General features: G+C 43.7%; 1 protein-coding gene across 1 annotated transcript in view; it reads right to left on the bottom strand.

Moving 5' to 3' along the window:
* The window catches only part of Pdlim1 (PDZ and LIM domain 1), a 43,639-nt gene that overhangs the window by 19,204 nt on the left and 7,359 nt on the right, over positions 1 to 17,076 (bottom strand). Inside the window, exons 2-4 of the mRNA XM_004669927.2 lie at positions 7,243 to 7,394; positions 4,716 to 4,800; positions 466 to 665 (exon numbers count right to left, since the gene is read on the bottom strand). Coding sequence (XP_004669984.1) covers positions 466 to 665; positions 4,716 to 4,800; positions 7,243 to 7,394 — 437 coding nt within the window. The remainder of the gene's footprint in view (positions 1 to 465; positions 666 to 4,715; positions 4,801 to 7,242; positions 7,395 to 17,076) is intronic.

Below are 17,076 nucleotides of genomic sequence, written 5' to 3'. Positions count from 1 at the left end.
CCTACTAGACTCTAGACCACTTAGAGGAAAATCGGTCTTTACACAGAGACCTGCATGCAGTGGACACCCAGTAATCTCTGCTTCTCTTCTGGGGGAAATGAGGCATGTGATAGAGGGTCATGCCTGCAGACTGCTTCACCACACCTGGGGGGGGGGTGCCTCCCCTGAAAGGAAGGAGTATGAGCAGAAGGGGAGGATGACTCAGCATTCAGGGCCAGAACAATGGCTTTCAACTACAGCATGATTTGTTTATGTCAGATGCGATCTTAAGCATTTTACACATTTCCTTACTTTTACAACAAACCTACAAAGCAGGAGAGATGGGGGTCCCTTTTTACAAGTAAGAAGAAAAAGGAATGCTGAAAGTTTTCTCCCAGCTGGTGGTTGACCTTCCTTCACTTGCTAGGGGTGGCTGGCATCAAGGCCTCTTCCAGGACTGGCCTAGAGGACTCAAGGGACACTTACGGTCTGCCATTGGCCTCCTCCCCGCTGGCAACAGTCTTGGACTCCACAGCATTGTTGAAGTTAGAGATGTTTTCAGAAGAATAGAGGCCAGCTGGGTTGTTGTACTGGTTCCTGATGACCCTGGGGGCAGTGCTGGAGGCGGGGGAAGCAGTAAAGGGCATGGCACTTCGGTTGTGGGCACTTCCTATGTGCAGGACCTCCTGTAGGCAGGGAACAGAGGAAAAATTAAGGGACAGGTTGTCTATTATGCACCCCTCCACAGGTTAGAGCTGGCTGAGAACGAGGGAGAAGTTCCATCTTGCCCACTATTGCTGTAGTTCAAAGATAAACGTAGGTTGAGGGGCTGTTGACAGACCCAAGGAGATATGTGGGCAAGGACCAGCAGTTTCTCTCTCAATCTGTTCCACCTAATTCTTCCCAGAGGCCCAGCAGATCTGATCTCCAGGTACCCCAGGAAAGAGAACACTTTAGGCACTGGGCTGCCAGAGCTAATGCAGCCTTTCAGGGCACATTCCAGAGGCATTAGGGAAGGAAAATGATGGAGGAGCATACAGTGGCATAGGCCAGTGCAGAACTGGGAATGTCAAAAGGTGGAGATAAAGTCCCCAGAATTGAGCAGGGCCAATCAGCAAGATAAGGCATAGGAGGAACAGCTGTTGACTAGCCCAAGATAGTCTCAATCCTTACAGAAGGGGGCAGAGGGGCTGAGGGCCTACTATTCCCTGTGGAGGAAACACAAGGCTAAGCAGATAGAAGGTTCCTTTGGGGTACCTGTTACAGGGGCGGGCCTGTGGAGCTGGCAAGGACTTTGAGTTCTTGGTGTTCTCATTCCCTTCTCTGTAATGTGAGAATACACCCTCCACCCCAGAAGCCCAGGGAGTATTTACTATGACTACAACCTCTAAGAGCTTCTAAGCAAAGCACTAAAACACTTTAAAGGAACATTCCTTCACAAAAAAATGTCCCCAGCTTATCTGATGACTCAATTTGCAAGATACTTGCTGTTCAAACGTTATGAATCAACTGTAGCTTCCAGCAACACCCTCTGTACATCACTATAAACTCAATGTCTGTCCTATTTTCTGAGTTCCCAAGAAAATTCTCCTAAACCCTGATTTCTTTCTTAAATACCCAAGTCCAGAACAGTTTGTTCCTGCCCCTCTGTGGCTCTTCTTTTCTTTTTCCTCCTTCAAAAAAAGGTATATATATATTGAATATATATATATATACACACACACATATATATTCAAAAAAGGTATATATATTCATGTATATATATATATATAAAGACAATATAAAAACCTTTTATGATTAAGACTCGTTTTTCACTGTTCAGATAAGTGTCCTTTTCAACAAGCTGAACTCAGTTGGCTTTATTAGGCAAATCATATTCAGTTGACTTCATTCATGTTAAACTAAACAAAAGCAAAGTCTGCACAAAATAAAAGCTCAAAAGGGGATGTATTGCTAGTCAAGAAGAAGAAAAAAATAATAAAGCAACAGCAATCAAGGTATGCCAAGTGATTCTATGGCACAGCTCAAAGGAATGGTGAAGTCATACAGACTGGTTGTGAAGACAGCAGCAGATTTACAGATGGGCAGCCTGGGACCCGCCCACACACACTCCAGCAGTGTGGACAGATGCGTGACTGCACCCAGCATGGTCGTCTTTCTTCTCTGTCTAGACCACAGCATCTCGTCCTGCTCACAGGATGAGATGTTGAGCACGGGGTGGGGGGGTGTGTCTTGGCTCAGACTCTCCCCACCAATTCTTGCCTGGCTGTGAGCACACTATATCTCACTGAGCCCCTTTCTCATCCTTAAAAATAAGAAAATACAGGCTTCCTCACCATGGCTTTGGAGTAACATATTAGTGTACCAAGCACAGGGTACATATTCATCCATTCCCTCCATAGAAACAAATATATTTCCAATTAAAGTAAAAGTCCATGGAAAATTCAGGTGGAAATTCTTGATTTTTGCTTTATAAAGAATCTCTCAGGAATGCATCTGTTTTGTACATAAAAGGAGTATCTCTACCCCCATGTGAATACTGGTCTTTCCAGAAGGCAGGCGGATTTAGGGCTTGCCATTTGGAAGGGATGATGTCATTGTTTGGGCTTTGTATTTATCAGTCTCCAAGGAAACTCAATAATGAGGAAATACAAACTAGGTGTGTAACGTCTCTGACCTCAGATAAGCTGGGGTGTTGGTTGCTTTACATGAACGGGCAGATCTTTTTATTACCCGTGAACTCTGCCCTCACTCATTTGCTCTCTACTTTAGGAGGGTTAGCAGTGGAAGCTTTGGGAAAGTGAGAGATGGGAGCTTTTTGAATGAATAAGGAGTTATCAGAATCAAGAGAAAAATACAGTTAGATTTTTAAGTAGTTGGGATTTTTTAAAATCTGGACAGCTACCTTTAAAATAGTAATTAGATCATGTTTAAGACAAAATTTAAAGTAGAAAGAAGAAGTATAAGAGAATGTAGAGAACGCCTTATTTAAGTGATACTGAAGTATTTTCAGATAGACCAAATTAAAGCAAAATCACTCTTTATATAATACATGACAACTTAACATATTAAAATTTAACATTTATAGTACCTTTAATGAAGTGGCATGTTTTGAGTTAGTTTAGACAATAACCAATTTATAGAATGTTATTTTATGAAGTTTCCTTATAGGGCTTATATAAAGCTAGTTAAAGGTTAGTGTCAGTTTTGAAATACCATCAACAAAAATGACCCTTAAAAGGACTTGGCATTTTTAAGTTTTATTGTTATTATATTAAATTACAAACAAACTGGTGATACCTTTCTGAAATTTTAGGGTCAGGCATTTGCGAAAATATGACTTATATTGAACCACTCAACTTGTACACAGTAATCTACCATATGAGTTCAATTTCAGATAATTCCTAGAGCTGGCTATGTCTTATCCTTTGATTGTATCTATACTAGCCAAAACTAAAAACCTGGCTGGGAAGATGGCTCAATGGTTAAAGGAGCTTGCTTACAAAGCTAGTACGAGGGATTCAATTCTCAAGCCACTCACATAAGTTGGACACAAAAAGGCACAAGAGTCTGGTGTTCCTTTGACACACACCACACACACACACACACACACACACACACACACACACGCTCCTCCACCTCCTAAGAGTATCCTGAACTTAGAAAAGAAAAATTAAATTTCAAATCTTCAACTGGCAGCTAAAATATAACAATTATAAACCCAATCTAAATTTGCAAAAGCCATTACCAGTTTACTTACTTATTATTAATAATTTATCAATAATTTATTAATTTATTTGGTCACAATGGGGCACACCTTTAATCTCAACAAACACTTGGGAGACTAAGGAAGAAGGATCACCATGAGTTCGAGGCCATCCTGGGGTACAGAGTGAATTCCAGTCAGCATAAGCTAGAGTGAGACCCTGCTTTAAAAAAAACTAAAATCAATAATAATAATAATGATTCATTAATTTATCTAGCACATACTTTGTGACAAACAATATATTAGGTACTGAGGACTTTTACAAGATTTTCTAAACATTTTTTTATTTGTTTTGCTTTGTGGATAGCCACACACTATAGATACCTTAGAAGATAGAACTAAAGGAGAAACAAAATCACCTGCAAGCTAACCACTAAGATATTTACTCACAAATATGGAATCTCAGAAGAGTACACTGTGCCAAAAACTTCTATTTGGCCAACAAATGGTGCAGTGACTCCCTAACATATTTTTCAAGACTAAGTCCCACGTTGCTCCGTAATTTTGATGTCTCACTACAAATTTCACTATAACAAAAACAGAGCTTTCTACCCCAGGACTCACAGGAGAACGCAGGGGAAAAAAGGGTGGTCTGCTATTAAAATCTTCCCCTTAGTTCTTTTCCATCCTTCCTTGGGTCCTAAACTGCTGTCTTTGCATCTGAACTGCAGACCGAGCTGAGTTCGCTCTCTGGTTTCAGTAGGGTCGCAGGAAGGCTTCCACCCTCTTCCTAGCCCTGCTTCCAGCGCAGGCCATGGACCCTGCCCCAGGGGCTTTCCAGCCCTTTCCTCCCACAGTTCCCTTACTGGAATAACTGAACAGGAGCCAGCTGCCAGCAGTGACAGTGGAGACCTTTCCCTGCCACCTTATCCTCAGGCCCAGGGCAGGAAAAGCACGGGAATACGCCGAACAATGTCAAAAGCAGGAAAGGGGCTGGCAGCAAGAATGGCAATGATAAGCAAGTACTTACTTGGGGTTCCGAGGCTAAATTCATCTTGTAGGGGTGACGTTTCCCCTCCTCATTCACTAGAGGAGACCAGATTTTATGTTCAGATCTGCAACAGATGAACAAAGCTATTGTTCCCTTCTTGCATTTCATTTGGCAGTGCTGGGGGTCAAACCCAGCACCTCACATACCCTAGGCAAGCACTCTTCCCTGAACTACATTCCCAGCCTAAAGCTGCTCTTTCACCCATGCTAGATAAATAGGACAATGGACCCTCTGCATCTACAGGCTCTGTACCATTGGATTCAAGCAACTTCAGTCAGACAAAACTGCACTTGTGGGCTGGAGAGACGGCTTAGCGGTTAAGCACTTGCCTGTGAAGCCTAAGGACCCCGGTTCGAGGCTCGGTTCCCCAGGTCCCACGTTAGCCAGATGCACAAGGGGGCGCACGCGTCTGGAGTTCGTTTGCAGTGGCTGGAGGCCCTGGCGCGCCCATTCTCTCTCTCTCTCCCTCTATCTGTCTTTCTCTCTCTGTCTGTCTCTCTCAAATAAATAAATAAAAAATGAACAAAAAAAAATTAAAAAAAAAACCAACTGGGGCTGGAGAGATGGCTTAGCGGTTAAGCGCTTGCCTGTGAAGCCTAAGGACCCCGGTTCGAGGCTCGGTTCCCCAGGTCCCACGTAAGCCAGATGCACAAGGGGGTGCACGCGTCTGGAGTTCGTTTGCAGAGGCTGGAAGCCCTGGTGCGCCCATTCTCTCTCTTGCTCCCTCTATCTGTCTTTCTCTCTGTGTCTGTCGCTCTCAAATAAATAAATAAATAAATAAATAAATAAAAATATTTAAAAAAAAAACAACTGCACTTGTACTGAACACGTACAGACTTTTACCTCTTGCCATCATTCTCTAAATAACATGGCATGGTAATGATGCACATAGCATTTACACTGTAGTAGGCAGACTAGGCAATCCAGAGCTGATTTAAAGTAGGGAGGAAGATGTACACAGGTTATATCCAAGCTCTACACTTTGTTGTACTGGGACTTGAGCCCTCAGATTTTGGTCTACAGGAGGCCTGGAAACAGCCCCCACAGAGCTGAGGAACAACAATGCACACTAAAAACAGATTAGAGAACGACCCCCTTGCCTGGCCATGTGCCCGCTGAACCCTCCCCTCTTACCTTCCATGTACCCATCTGATACCATCCATGTTGGGCAGGGCTCCCCAAACAGAGCCCTAGGAGACATGCCAAGCTGCCTCTCCTCCTTCCAGCCTCAGTCTCCCTCACTACAGTCTAGACAGCTGACACCAGCCACCAGGCTCTTCCGTGTCCCTGCACCTGCCTCAGGCGGCAGAATGACTTCTCTACCTTGGCCCAGTGTTTCTGGTCCAGACCAGCTCATCAACATCTTTATGAAACTGATATCTCCCTTTTTGATCGTGCAAGGGATTTTCTCCCTGCCAATCACACAGCAATAGTCTTGGTCTAATTTTAGCTCTCATTAGTTGGGGCTTTTTCCTCTCTTACAGGTAGAAAATATTTATACTCTCCTGTGCATCTGTCAGAGAGGATGGCAGGCCATCAAACATGCATAAGACACACCTGTTCAAGTTGTTAGTACGTGAATCAAATTGGTTTAATGAACCAATCAACTGATAAAAGTTGAGTGACCTGAACTAGAATCTGAAGAAGAGGATTAAGGCTGAGATGGGAATGGAGACAAGAATGAAGGCAAATGTGCTTTCGAGGCAGTTGGAATAAAATGGTACCCCTTCCTCAGACAAAGTGCATAAAACATTCTGGTATACTCTCCAACTCTTGGTCTGTCTACCAATCCTATATAGCACAAGGAAGAAAACATCAAAGTGTACTGCACACATGAGAGCCTTGGTAAGCTGACATTTGGGAGAGATCAAGTGACGCAGGTTCACATATCACAAAGGAGGAATCTGAACTTGATCCAGCAGGAAATGGGAGGCTACTGAAGGCTGAATTGATCACTCCTGAAATGCTGTCTGCGTAGGACCCCTTCCAAGACTAAGGGAAAGAAAACTGGAAATTCTACCCGAATCACAGCTCCTAAGGTGCTCTCCTCACTTGCCTGCCCACGCCTCTCCTCTCTTACACCGCACCGGAGTTATGCTCGGCACTAACACGCTGAAGTCTTTGGTACCATACTCTCCTGACGCCCCTCCCATTGCCCGGGGTAGCGTGGCAATAATAGGACCCCAAATTGATTCTCAAGTGTCCCCAGGGAGCTATGTTCATTTCATCATGCCTAACGATACTTAACTGATGTTACCTCCTCAGAATTGTGGTTGTGTTAGGTTGAGTGAAAATGCAGAGCATTTAAAGAACAAACCCGACATGATGAGAAGCACTGTGAAAATCAGAGATGAGAAACTCCAGTGCCACAGACCTTCTGGATGCTTTCTGCAAGCAGGGCACAGAGCTGGGGACGTGTTGGGGGGTTCTGAGATGGGGAAGGCAGCCCCTGCCCACCAGCAGCTTCCAGTCTATCAGACATGAGCAGACATTCCCACAGCCTCACCTGGACACTGTGAGGGTCATGTTGTCTGTGCAGCCCTTGATTTTGTTCTGAGCTTCCAAATGCGTCATGTTGCTGGTATTTTCCCCGTCAATGGCTGTGATTATATCTCCAATACATAAATTAGCTATAGCAGCTTTGCTTCCGGGAGTGACCTGCCAACAAACAGAGAATGGACTGGTTACTCTTTGTCTCCAGGGAACCACTGAGTAAGTGACAACCACTGACTTACATCAGAGCACTGAAAACAGAGTCTGGCATGAAGGCAGCACATCTGTAATCCCAGCACAAAGGAGAAAGTTTGAGGCCATCTGGGGCTACAGTGAGTTAGGACAAGCCTGGGCTATGTAGTAACATTTTTTAAAGTGCGCTAAACTTATCAACTAGCAGTCCTTTATACTATGCAATGTACAGTCCTTTTCTCTATTTGATTTGATTGTACTGTTACAACAATCTTATGAGAAACGAGGACAAATGCCAATCCTCAGTCTAGCTACCAAGAAACTGAGGCTTACAAAGATTCGTGACCAGCCAGGTGCAGTGGCACACACTTTTGAATTGCAGCACTCAGGAGGCAGAGGTAAGAAGATCGCTGTGAGTTCCAGGTCAGCCTGGGCTAGAGTAAGATTTTAACCTTGGCAAAACCAAGCTAGTAAAAAAATCCATGACCTACCTAGACACCCCAACTAGTATATTACTAAACTACTAGTTATCCAAGTTATTAAAGATGAAAATCTTGAACCTGACCCAATATGCTACCCATTGAATCTTATTATTTCCTTAAAATAAGTCATCAATTACATATTTAAAACATATTTAGAGAAAATTACGTGCAGTAACTCTTATTTCTATCAAATCTTAAGTTATTCTATGTACAGACAAAACTGGAATTACTCACAGCTACACATTCCAGTAATGTGTTTTTTTTACAATGAGTTTGAACTACTTTGTCAATTTAAACAATGAAGATTACTCTTTTTTTTCATTTTTTTAAAAATTTTTATTAACATTTTCCATGATTATAAAATATATCCCATGGTAATTCCCTCCCTCCCCACCCCCACACTTTCCCCTTTGAAATTACATTCTCCATTGTATTACCTCCCATTACAATCATTGTACTTACATATATACAATATCAACCTATTAAGTATCCTCCTCCCTTCCTTTCTCTTCCCTTTATGTCTCCTTTTTAACTTACTGGCCTCTGCTACCAAGTAAGGATTACTCTTAAATATGGCAGTGTGGGTTTAAACTGATTCATTTGCTCCCACCGTTGAAGCTGGTTATGACTAGGGTCTTACTCTAGAGATGGCTTGTGTTCTGTAAACTGATATAGATAAGCAGTCCCAAATCTGTAGACCAACCAACACATAGAAAGACCAGTCAGTAACTGTGGCAGGTCCTCCAATCCATCCTATTGTCCACACTGTAGGGACTGAGTACACATCTCCCACACAGATGTATGAGTGTTTTCCAAGGGAAGAGAGATGTTGCTATGATAAATGAAGCATAAACTCTTTCTGAAGCAGCACTAAGCTCAGAGTGACTCTGCTACTGGACATTATCTAAATCAAGGTCACCAAAAACCTACTATCACCACAGGGGGTGGGGAGGCGGACACAGAGAGAGAGACTAGATTGCATTAAAGGACCTTCCTGGATGAGACCCTAAGGGCAGGATATTCCTGGCACTCCTAGAGCTCCAAGGGATCTGGCCTCCTATTGGAGATCTCCTTAGCTCCTGGGAGCTAGTGGAGAAAGTTCTCATGGGCACAAGCAGCACTCGAGGGAAGAAGTCTTTCAAGACACAAGACCAAATTCCCAAACCTTAGTTTCCAGCAGTCATGTTCCCACATAGCCCTTACCAAACCAAAAGGCTAACCTCACGGGGCAGCTTGTGCGGGGCCAATGCCACAGGCCACGGCCACATCAGCATCCAGACCCAGAAGAAGGGAGAGCCAACCCTTGAGGTCCCTTCTGGTTAGAATGCACTCTGACAAAACTCTTCTGGAATGTGGCAGGATATAGACCCAGCACAGAGATCTTGACCTCCTAACCTTCCTCTCTCACTTTCTCATCATTTGTTTACCAGAGAGCTGGCCCTTACAAAATGACAGCCTCTGCTCTGGGGCTCTAGGCAGCCACCAGGACAAGACATTTTACACAGGCCTGCTCAGTGGGCTCTCCTTCCAGTCAGCAGTCAGCAGTCAGCAGTAGGAAGCTTGCTTCCGAGACCCTCAGTGTAGCAATAAAAGCAAACTCTCCATTTGCGACCCATTTTCCTGGGAGGGCTAATCTAGTGTGACATCCTATACACTCCATTTTTTTTCTAAAGGACAATGCCGATTCTCTTTTTGTTGTTATTTATTTACTTACTTACTTGCTTACTTACTTAGGCCCCTAGACTTTAAAGACAGGATTATGTTTTTTTTTAATATTTTTTTTTATTTATTTGCAAGCAAAGAGATAGAGAGATAAAGACAGAAGGGTGGGAGACAGAAAGAGTGAGGATGTGCATGCCAGGACGTCCAGCCACTGCAAATGAACTCCAGACACATGCGCCACTTCATGCAGCTGGCCTTACGTGGGTACTGGGGAATCAAGCCCAGGTCATTAAGCTTTGCAGGCAAGCACCTTAACTGCTGAGCCATCAGGATGAAATTTTTAGTCAGACACTTAGGTAGTGAAAGTGTATTATGGTATAACATTTTTGGATGCTTTGTGGAATTTATTATAGGAATGCTATTATTCTTTTTATATTTTTTAATCATAAATAATGGCTTTCACTATAGTTTCATACATACAAACAATGTATTGCCATCGTATCCACCTACCCCATTACACTCTCGTGTTGAGTCTCCCTCCTGTTCCCACTGAACACCTTCCCCCTCCCAAATGGCCCTTCTTTCACTTTCCTGTTTCATTCTGTTTTGTTTTTGCTGCCCCAGTGAGTTTCATTAGGATTGCTTACAGCAGCATGAGCACTTGTTTTACAGGAGCCTGGGCACCTCACCACAGCTACACCTCTACAGAAAATCTCTCCCCTCCCCAGTCAATCATTAACTGCTTAGAAATCTTCAGAAGGAGGCGGGGATCCCTGACACCCGCCCTCCTCCATGATGGGATGTGGATGGGCCCAGGCTTGTGCAGACACTCACAACTCCTGTCCGTTCAACAGTGCAACAGCTGTGTCATGACCCAAAGCCTCTGTTCCACACCCCTTACCACCCACGCGGCCCCCAGCTCTTAGATTCTTCAGGCCCCTTCTTCTGCCACATCTCCTCAGTTTTGGGCAAATAGATACAGATGTCCCATGAGTGGCTGAGCAGTCAACAGCCACTCTCTCTCACTATTTGACCAGGTGTAAGCCTCGGTAGTACCACTGACCAGTGTAAAAGCAGCTTCTCCAACCAAAGCTGACAGCAGTACTAATCTATGGGCATAAACACAGTTATTTAGAAGGCAGTTTGACAGAAACGTATCCATGTAGCAAGCCAGCAGCAGCTTCCTCACGAGAAACTGTGACTTCTCCCCAGCCACAGGCATTTGAGATGAGAGCCTCAAATCTAATCAGAATGCATTGGCCACCCCCAAAACAAATGTGCCAATATTGCACCAATGCCTGGCCAATCAGTTATTGTTGCATACACAATCTACATAGGACACTGATAACTCTTCTCCCCCAGCAACCTGCAGAGCACCTTTCAGCACTATGAAGTCCAGCCAGCAGGGAGGAAGGAATCTTCTAGCCCAGTTACAGCTTGATTTGCAAATCAAACTCACCTATGATGACCAGATACGGTAGTGTAAGAGAGCAAGCAGCCCCTTAGGATAAAACTCACCCTGACTATGTCACTTGCTAGAAGGAACCCCCAACATTCTTTTCCACCTTATGAGGTAGGCACATGATTTTACCTCTGCCTGAGGGACTAACCCTCTTGGAACCTTCCCCAACCTTTGATGTATGCTATATCCCCACCATCCTTTTAAGCATGGTTTTTCATGGGACCTGCTATGTGATAGTATGTCCTCAATAAATATCCAATTTATGACTCAATCTAAAAGATCTACTGTTGTTAAAGATCTAATCAAGATGTTTCATTTTATCCTTTAAAATGAATATTTCAAAATCATCAAAAATATCTTTGTGTGGCACATTTATACAATGGAGTTCTACTCAGCGGTAAAGAAAAATGAAGTTATGAAATTCACAGAAAAATGGATGGACCTGGAAAGGATTACACTAAGTGAGGTAACCCAGGCCCAGAAAGCCAAGTGCCACATGTTCTCTCTCATATGAGGATCCTAGCTACAGATGATTGGGCTTCTGCGTGAGAAGGAAAATACTTAGTAGCAGAGGCCAGTAAGTTAAAAAGGAGACATAAAGGGTAGAGAAAGGAAGGAAGGAGGGTACTGAATAGGTTGATATTGTATATATGTAAGTACAATGATTGAGATGGGGAGGTAATATGATGGAGTATGGAAGTTCAAAGGGGAAAGTGTGGGTGGGGAAGGAAGGAATTACCATGGGATTTTTTTTATAATCATGGAAAATGCTAATAAAAATTTAAAAAATAAAATAAAATAAATAAGTAAATAAAAATACAAAAAAAAATCTTTGGTTCAAAAATCAAATAACCATTTCCCTTAACATCATTATCCTGATCTATTGTCCTAAAATCTAAGTTGTTTGTTACTTTCTTTTCTCGTTGTTATTTCATTGTTTTTTTTTCTACTTTTCTAATTTCTTTTCACAATTTTTATTAACATTTTCCATGATTATAAAAAATATTCCATGGTAATACCCTCCCTCCCCCACCCTTGCACTTTCCTCTTGGAAATTCCATTCTCCATCATATTCATTGTTTTTTGAAGCAGAGTCTCACTCTAGTCTAGACTGGCCTGGAACTCAGAGATCCTTCTCCTTTAGCCTCCTGAGTTCTTTCTTTCTTTCTGTTTTTTTTTTTTTTTTTTTTTTTTTTTTTTTTTTTTTGAGGTAGAATTTCACACTTACCCAGGCTGACCTGGAATTCACTATGTAGTCTCAGGGTGGCCTTGAACTCATGGCAATCCTCCTACCTCTGCCTCTTGAAGGGGTGCACCACCACAACTGGCCTTTTTACTTTCTTATGTTCAATTGCTAAGCAGTCTGGGCTTTCCAGCATTTGGCCCAAGCTGTTTTGTGGGACTGATGTTTTTACTGAGAATATTGCAACAGGTCCCTGACAAGTTAGAACCAGTCTTAGGAGTCCTACACCTGAGTAATTGGGGCCGAGCCATTCTATCTTCCTATCTGATTTCCTCTTTTTTTCTTTTAAGACAAACTGATAGGGATCCAAAGGAAATTTTTGAAAATTACAAGACTAGATCATCAGATGGGACTCTGACAAAATCACATGCTTTTGTAAACCTTTTTGAAAAGGAAAAAAGGTAGGGGCTGTGGATCTGGCTCAGCTGGTACAGTGATTGTCAATCACTACGTACCAAGCGCTGGGCCTGATCCCCAGCTCTGGACAAAAGTGGAGGCAGGGATAAATGAGATTCTGCTTTAAAAACAAAAAATTCTTTTTTAATCACAAGAACTTACCTGTTACATAGCTTATCTGAGCACACATGCACTAGATTATATGAGCAAACGTATTACACAACTTTTTAGGGGAGACAACTGAGTTAGAGAAGCTGTAATTCAGTCAAGTTCATACAGTTTGCACCTGAACCTAACCCCAGATCCCTCCTTCTAAATACCATCCTTTTCCTTCATGTAATAACACATCAGAGGCTCCAAGCCCAAATGTCAGAGCCAAAGAACAACCCAGAATTAAGGAAAAACAACTGCCACAGTCTTCTATAGAAAGAACTGGAGAGCCACCCACCAAACCCTGCGGCCCTGGTACCTCCCAGACATGGGACGAAAGCATCACTGCTCTGCACTGACCTGGAACCCAGTTCTTCGAAGCAGTCTGATCAAAATGCGAAACTGCAAACAGCTACATGCGGGAAGACTTGTGTTTACTGCTGGAGAGTTCCTGTCTTGAATGGTGGCCTTGGATCCTTGCCACACCCTCACTCCATGACAGTCATAACAATGACCAGGCACCCTCTAAGAGGTTAGCAAGGGGTAGCTTGTGGTGCTACCAGCAGGCAATGTGATTTGCAGCATCCCAGATGAGGAAATGGATTGACAGGGGTTAAGCAGTTTGTTCAAGGTGACTTGGCCGATGAGTGGCAAGCCAGGGCAGGCTCCAGGGCCAGCTACACCACAGTGTCTACCCTAATTTCCTCTCAGCTGTCAAATCCCATCAGAACCAGCTCATGATGGAGTCAGCTTCAACCTCTAAAAGAGCAACCCTAGGGCTGGAGAGATGGCTTATTGGTTAAGCGTTTGCCTGTGAAGCCTAAGGACCCCGGTTTGAGGCTCGATTCCCCAGGACTCACGTTAGCCAGATGCACAAGGGGGCGCACGCGTCTGGAGTTCGTTTGCAGTGGCTGGAAGCCCTGGCGTGCCCATTCTCTCTCTATCTGTCTCTTTCTCTCCCTCTCTCTGTCACTCTCAAATAAATAAATAAAAATGAACAAAAAATATTTAAAAAAAAAAAGAGAGAAACCCTATTCCTCCCTCCAAAGAAAAAGACCCATTAGCCCAATGGACACAGCCACCCCCAGCCCCAGAACCTCTGCCGGCTTTCCGACCCAAAGCCATACAGGCATGTCACACAGCTCTTGCAGTGAAGTCAACCAGTGCAGGCACAGTAACGTCCACTGAAGAACAATGTGCTGTCTGCAGTGGCCACTGTCACCTTCACTCTTGGGCCCCACCCCGGATAACCACTGCCTGACTGGGGGCCATTCTGCACTTAGGCTGGACACTCCACTTTACCAGGTATCTTCCAACCAAGCACATTGCTGCCAGGGTCCCGCACAGGTAAGACGTTGAGTTCACTGGAACATGATGGAATATTAAACCGTGCACGTTTTAATATTCCATCATGTTCCAGTTCTCAGTGTTCCAATTAGCCTGGCATGGTGATGCACACCTGTAATCTCAGCCTTCCAGAAGCTCAGGCTTCTTGAGTCAAAAGTTCAAGGCCAACTTGGACTACATTCAAGGACAGTCCGGGTTACCAAAGAAGATCCTGTGTCAAAAAAAGAAGAAAAAAGTGTTCTGGGCTGGATGATAAATTATCCTATTTCCCTGTGAGCTGTGGGAGTTTTAACCATGCATTTCCCAAATGCTTTAAATGGTTCTGTTGCAGATGCTCCCTCGCCCTCTTAAGGAGGGAAAACAAAACCTGTCTATTCAAAAGGTTATACAACTTTCACTTGTGGATAGAACTACAAGCAATTTCCAGAGTGTTCATGGAATGTTTTGCCCCTTGGTGCTGGCATCTAAACCTCGATGCCAGAAATTGATCCAGCTTACCACTACATGGCAGAAATGGGTATCTGTAGGAATGTGGCAATGGTTCACAAACAAATTAGTGAGATCCCTCGGAGGAGGGGTTGAAACTATACATGAGTTCCCCTGCCATCTCAGATCTACACAGAGGGTTCCACAAGGATATATTTATTTTATATTACTTATATTTGGCTCTGGGGATCAAACCCAGGGCCTTATGCATGCTAAGCACATACTCTTATGACTGAGCTACATCCCCAGCCCCTAATCTGTATTTTATTAAAGCATCCAAGGAAAAGCTTAATGCCTACTGGGTTTGGAAATACCAAAGGAGATGTTGGCTATCCTTTCCCCAAAGCTCTCTCCCTGAATGAAGTTAAATTGCCAAGCAGACAAAGGACAACAAGAAAAACAAACAAACAATAAACACTTAAATCTAAAATCTCAGTTTCTCTGTCATTACAATAGTATTTGTCTCTTACCAAAACTGAGGAAGGGAGGGAAGGAAGAAAGAAGGGGAGAAGGGAGGGAGCCGGGTGTGTCCCAGCACTTGGTAGGCAGAGTAGGAGGATCACCAGGAGTTTGAAGCTACCCTCGGACCACAGAGTGAATTCCAGGTCAGCCTGGGCTAGAGTGAGACCCTACCTCGAAAAACAAACCAAGAGGAAAGAAAAAGAAGGGAGGGAAATCACAGCCCGTCGCTGTTGGTGACCCTCCCAAGGTGCTGTGCACACGGAGCCTAGTGGAAGTGTCTTCAATGTCAATGTAGTTCTCTAACGAACTCAACATGGTTCCCATTTTGCCTTGGCCAGAAAACTCACAGCTAAATGCAGTATGCAATTACAGAAACCAACCGATTTTGAGTTCCTGGCTCACTGCTGTTTCCTCTTCAATGTGCCAGACTTTTGTTAAATTCTATGTACATTCTTGTGTTCTAAATATTACAGAAATGCCCTATTGGCGTTGCAAACTGCCTTAAATCCATTTTGCAACTAAGTGAGAAAGTTGACATAAGTAATGAGAGTTCCAACCCTGTAACAGCTAGCCCTCAGGAAAGAAGCTTCCAGCTCAGTTTCAGCTTGATTTCCCAAGCACGTGGCGTCTTCAGCAACAAGGTCTGACTGTCTAGTTCTGGTTAGGTACCCCACCCTGCGCCTCGCCCCACACCGGGATTTTCCTGTAATAATGTATGACTTCTGGGTGCAGCATTACCCACCAATGCAAGAGACTTCTGCTCAAATTCTTTTTGTTTTCCTAAATTATATTTCTTTTTTTTTAAAATTTTTATTTATTTATTTGAGAGCGACAGACACAGAGAGAAAGGCAGATAGAGGGAGAGAGAGAGAATGGGCGCACCAGGGCTTCCAGCCTCTGCAAACGAACTCCAGACGCGTGCACCCCCTTGTGCATCTGGCTAACGTGGGACCTGGGGAACCGAGCCTCGAACCGGGGTCCTTAGGCTTCACAGGCAAGCGCTTAACCGCTATGCCATCTCTCCAGCCCTAAATTATATTTCTTAAGTCTCAAACAAAGGAGTAGGTATACATATGACTTTTTTGTTTTTACTTATTTTTGGTTTTGGTTAACTCTCTCCCTGCTCCTACCTCCTATAATCCTTCCCACACCTAACCCTTCCTTTAGTCTATAACTCCCTTCCTAAAGCCCTTTCCCCCCTGCCAAACCTGCCCCATGGCCTCTTTCTAGCTTCCTGGCCTCTACTGACTTACTCCAACTTACATACACATCTACACACTTGAAGCCAGGATCCACCCAGGAGAGGAGATGTGCTTCATTTGTCTTTCTGAGACCAGCTTACTTAATACAGGATTTTCCATATCCATCCATCTCCCTGCAAACTGCATGTTTTCTTTCTTGGTTTTTTGAGGTAGAGACTCACTCTAGCTCAGGCTGACCTGGAATTCACTACGTAGTCTTCTACCTCTTGCCTCCTGAGTGCTGGGATTAAAGGCGCGCGCCACCTTGCCTGGCCATACTTTCATTTATTAACAGCTGAATAAAACTCCAATATATATACTTTCCACATCTGCATGATCCATTCATTCATCAGTTAATGGACACCTAGGCTGATTCCATTACCTAGCTATCATGCAAAGAGTAGCAATGAACATGGCTGAGTAAATATCTCTGCAGTAAAGTGTACAGTCCTCAGGGTGTATACCCAGAGTGGTATAGTTAAGCCATATGGTAGTTTGTATTTAACATTTTTGAGAAGCCTCCACAGTGGTTTCTATAGCATCTGCCCCAGTTTATGCTCCACAAGTAGCAAATAAGGGTTCCTCTTTCTTCACACCCTTGTCAGAAATTGTCGTTTGGTTTCTTGATGACAGCCAGGCTAACCAGAGCTTCTGGCAGAAAAAGGCCCTCAATGACCAGCAGTGGACACTGCAAGCTATACAACCAACAAGCCAGGCATGATGT

This window comes from Jaculus jaculus, chromosome 1, assembly GCF_020740685.1.
Source record: "Jaculus jaculus isolate mJacJac1 chromosome 1, mJacJac1.mat.Y.cur, whole genome shotgun sequence".
In the NCBI taxonomy this organism is placed as follows: domain Eukaryota; kingdom Metazoa; phylum Chordata; class Mammalia; order Rodentia; family Dipodidae; genus Jaculus; species Jaculus jaculus.
Note: the sequence above shows the minus strand (reverse complement) of the source record. Positions and strands in the feature narration are given on the sequence as shown.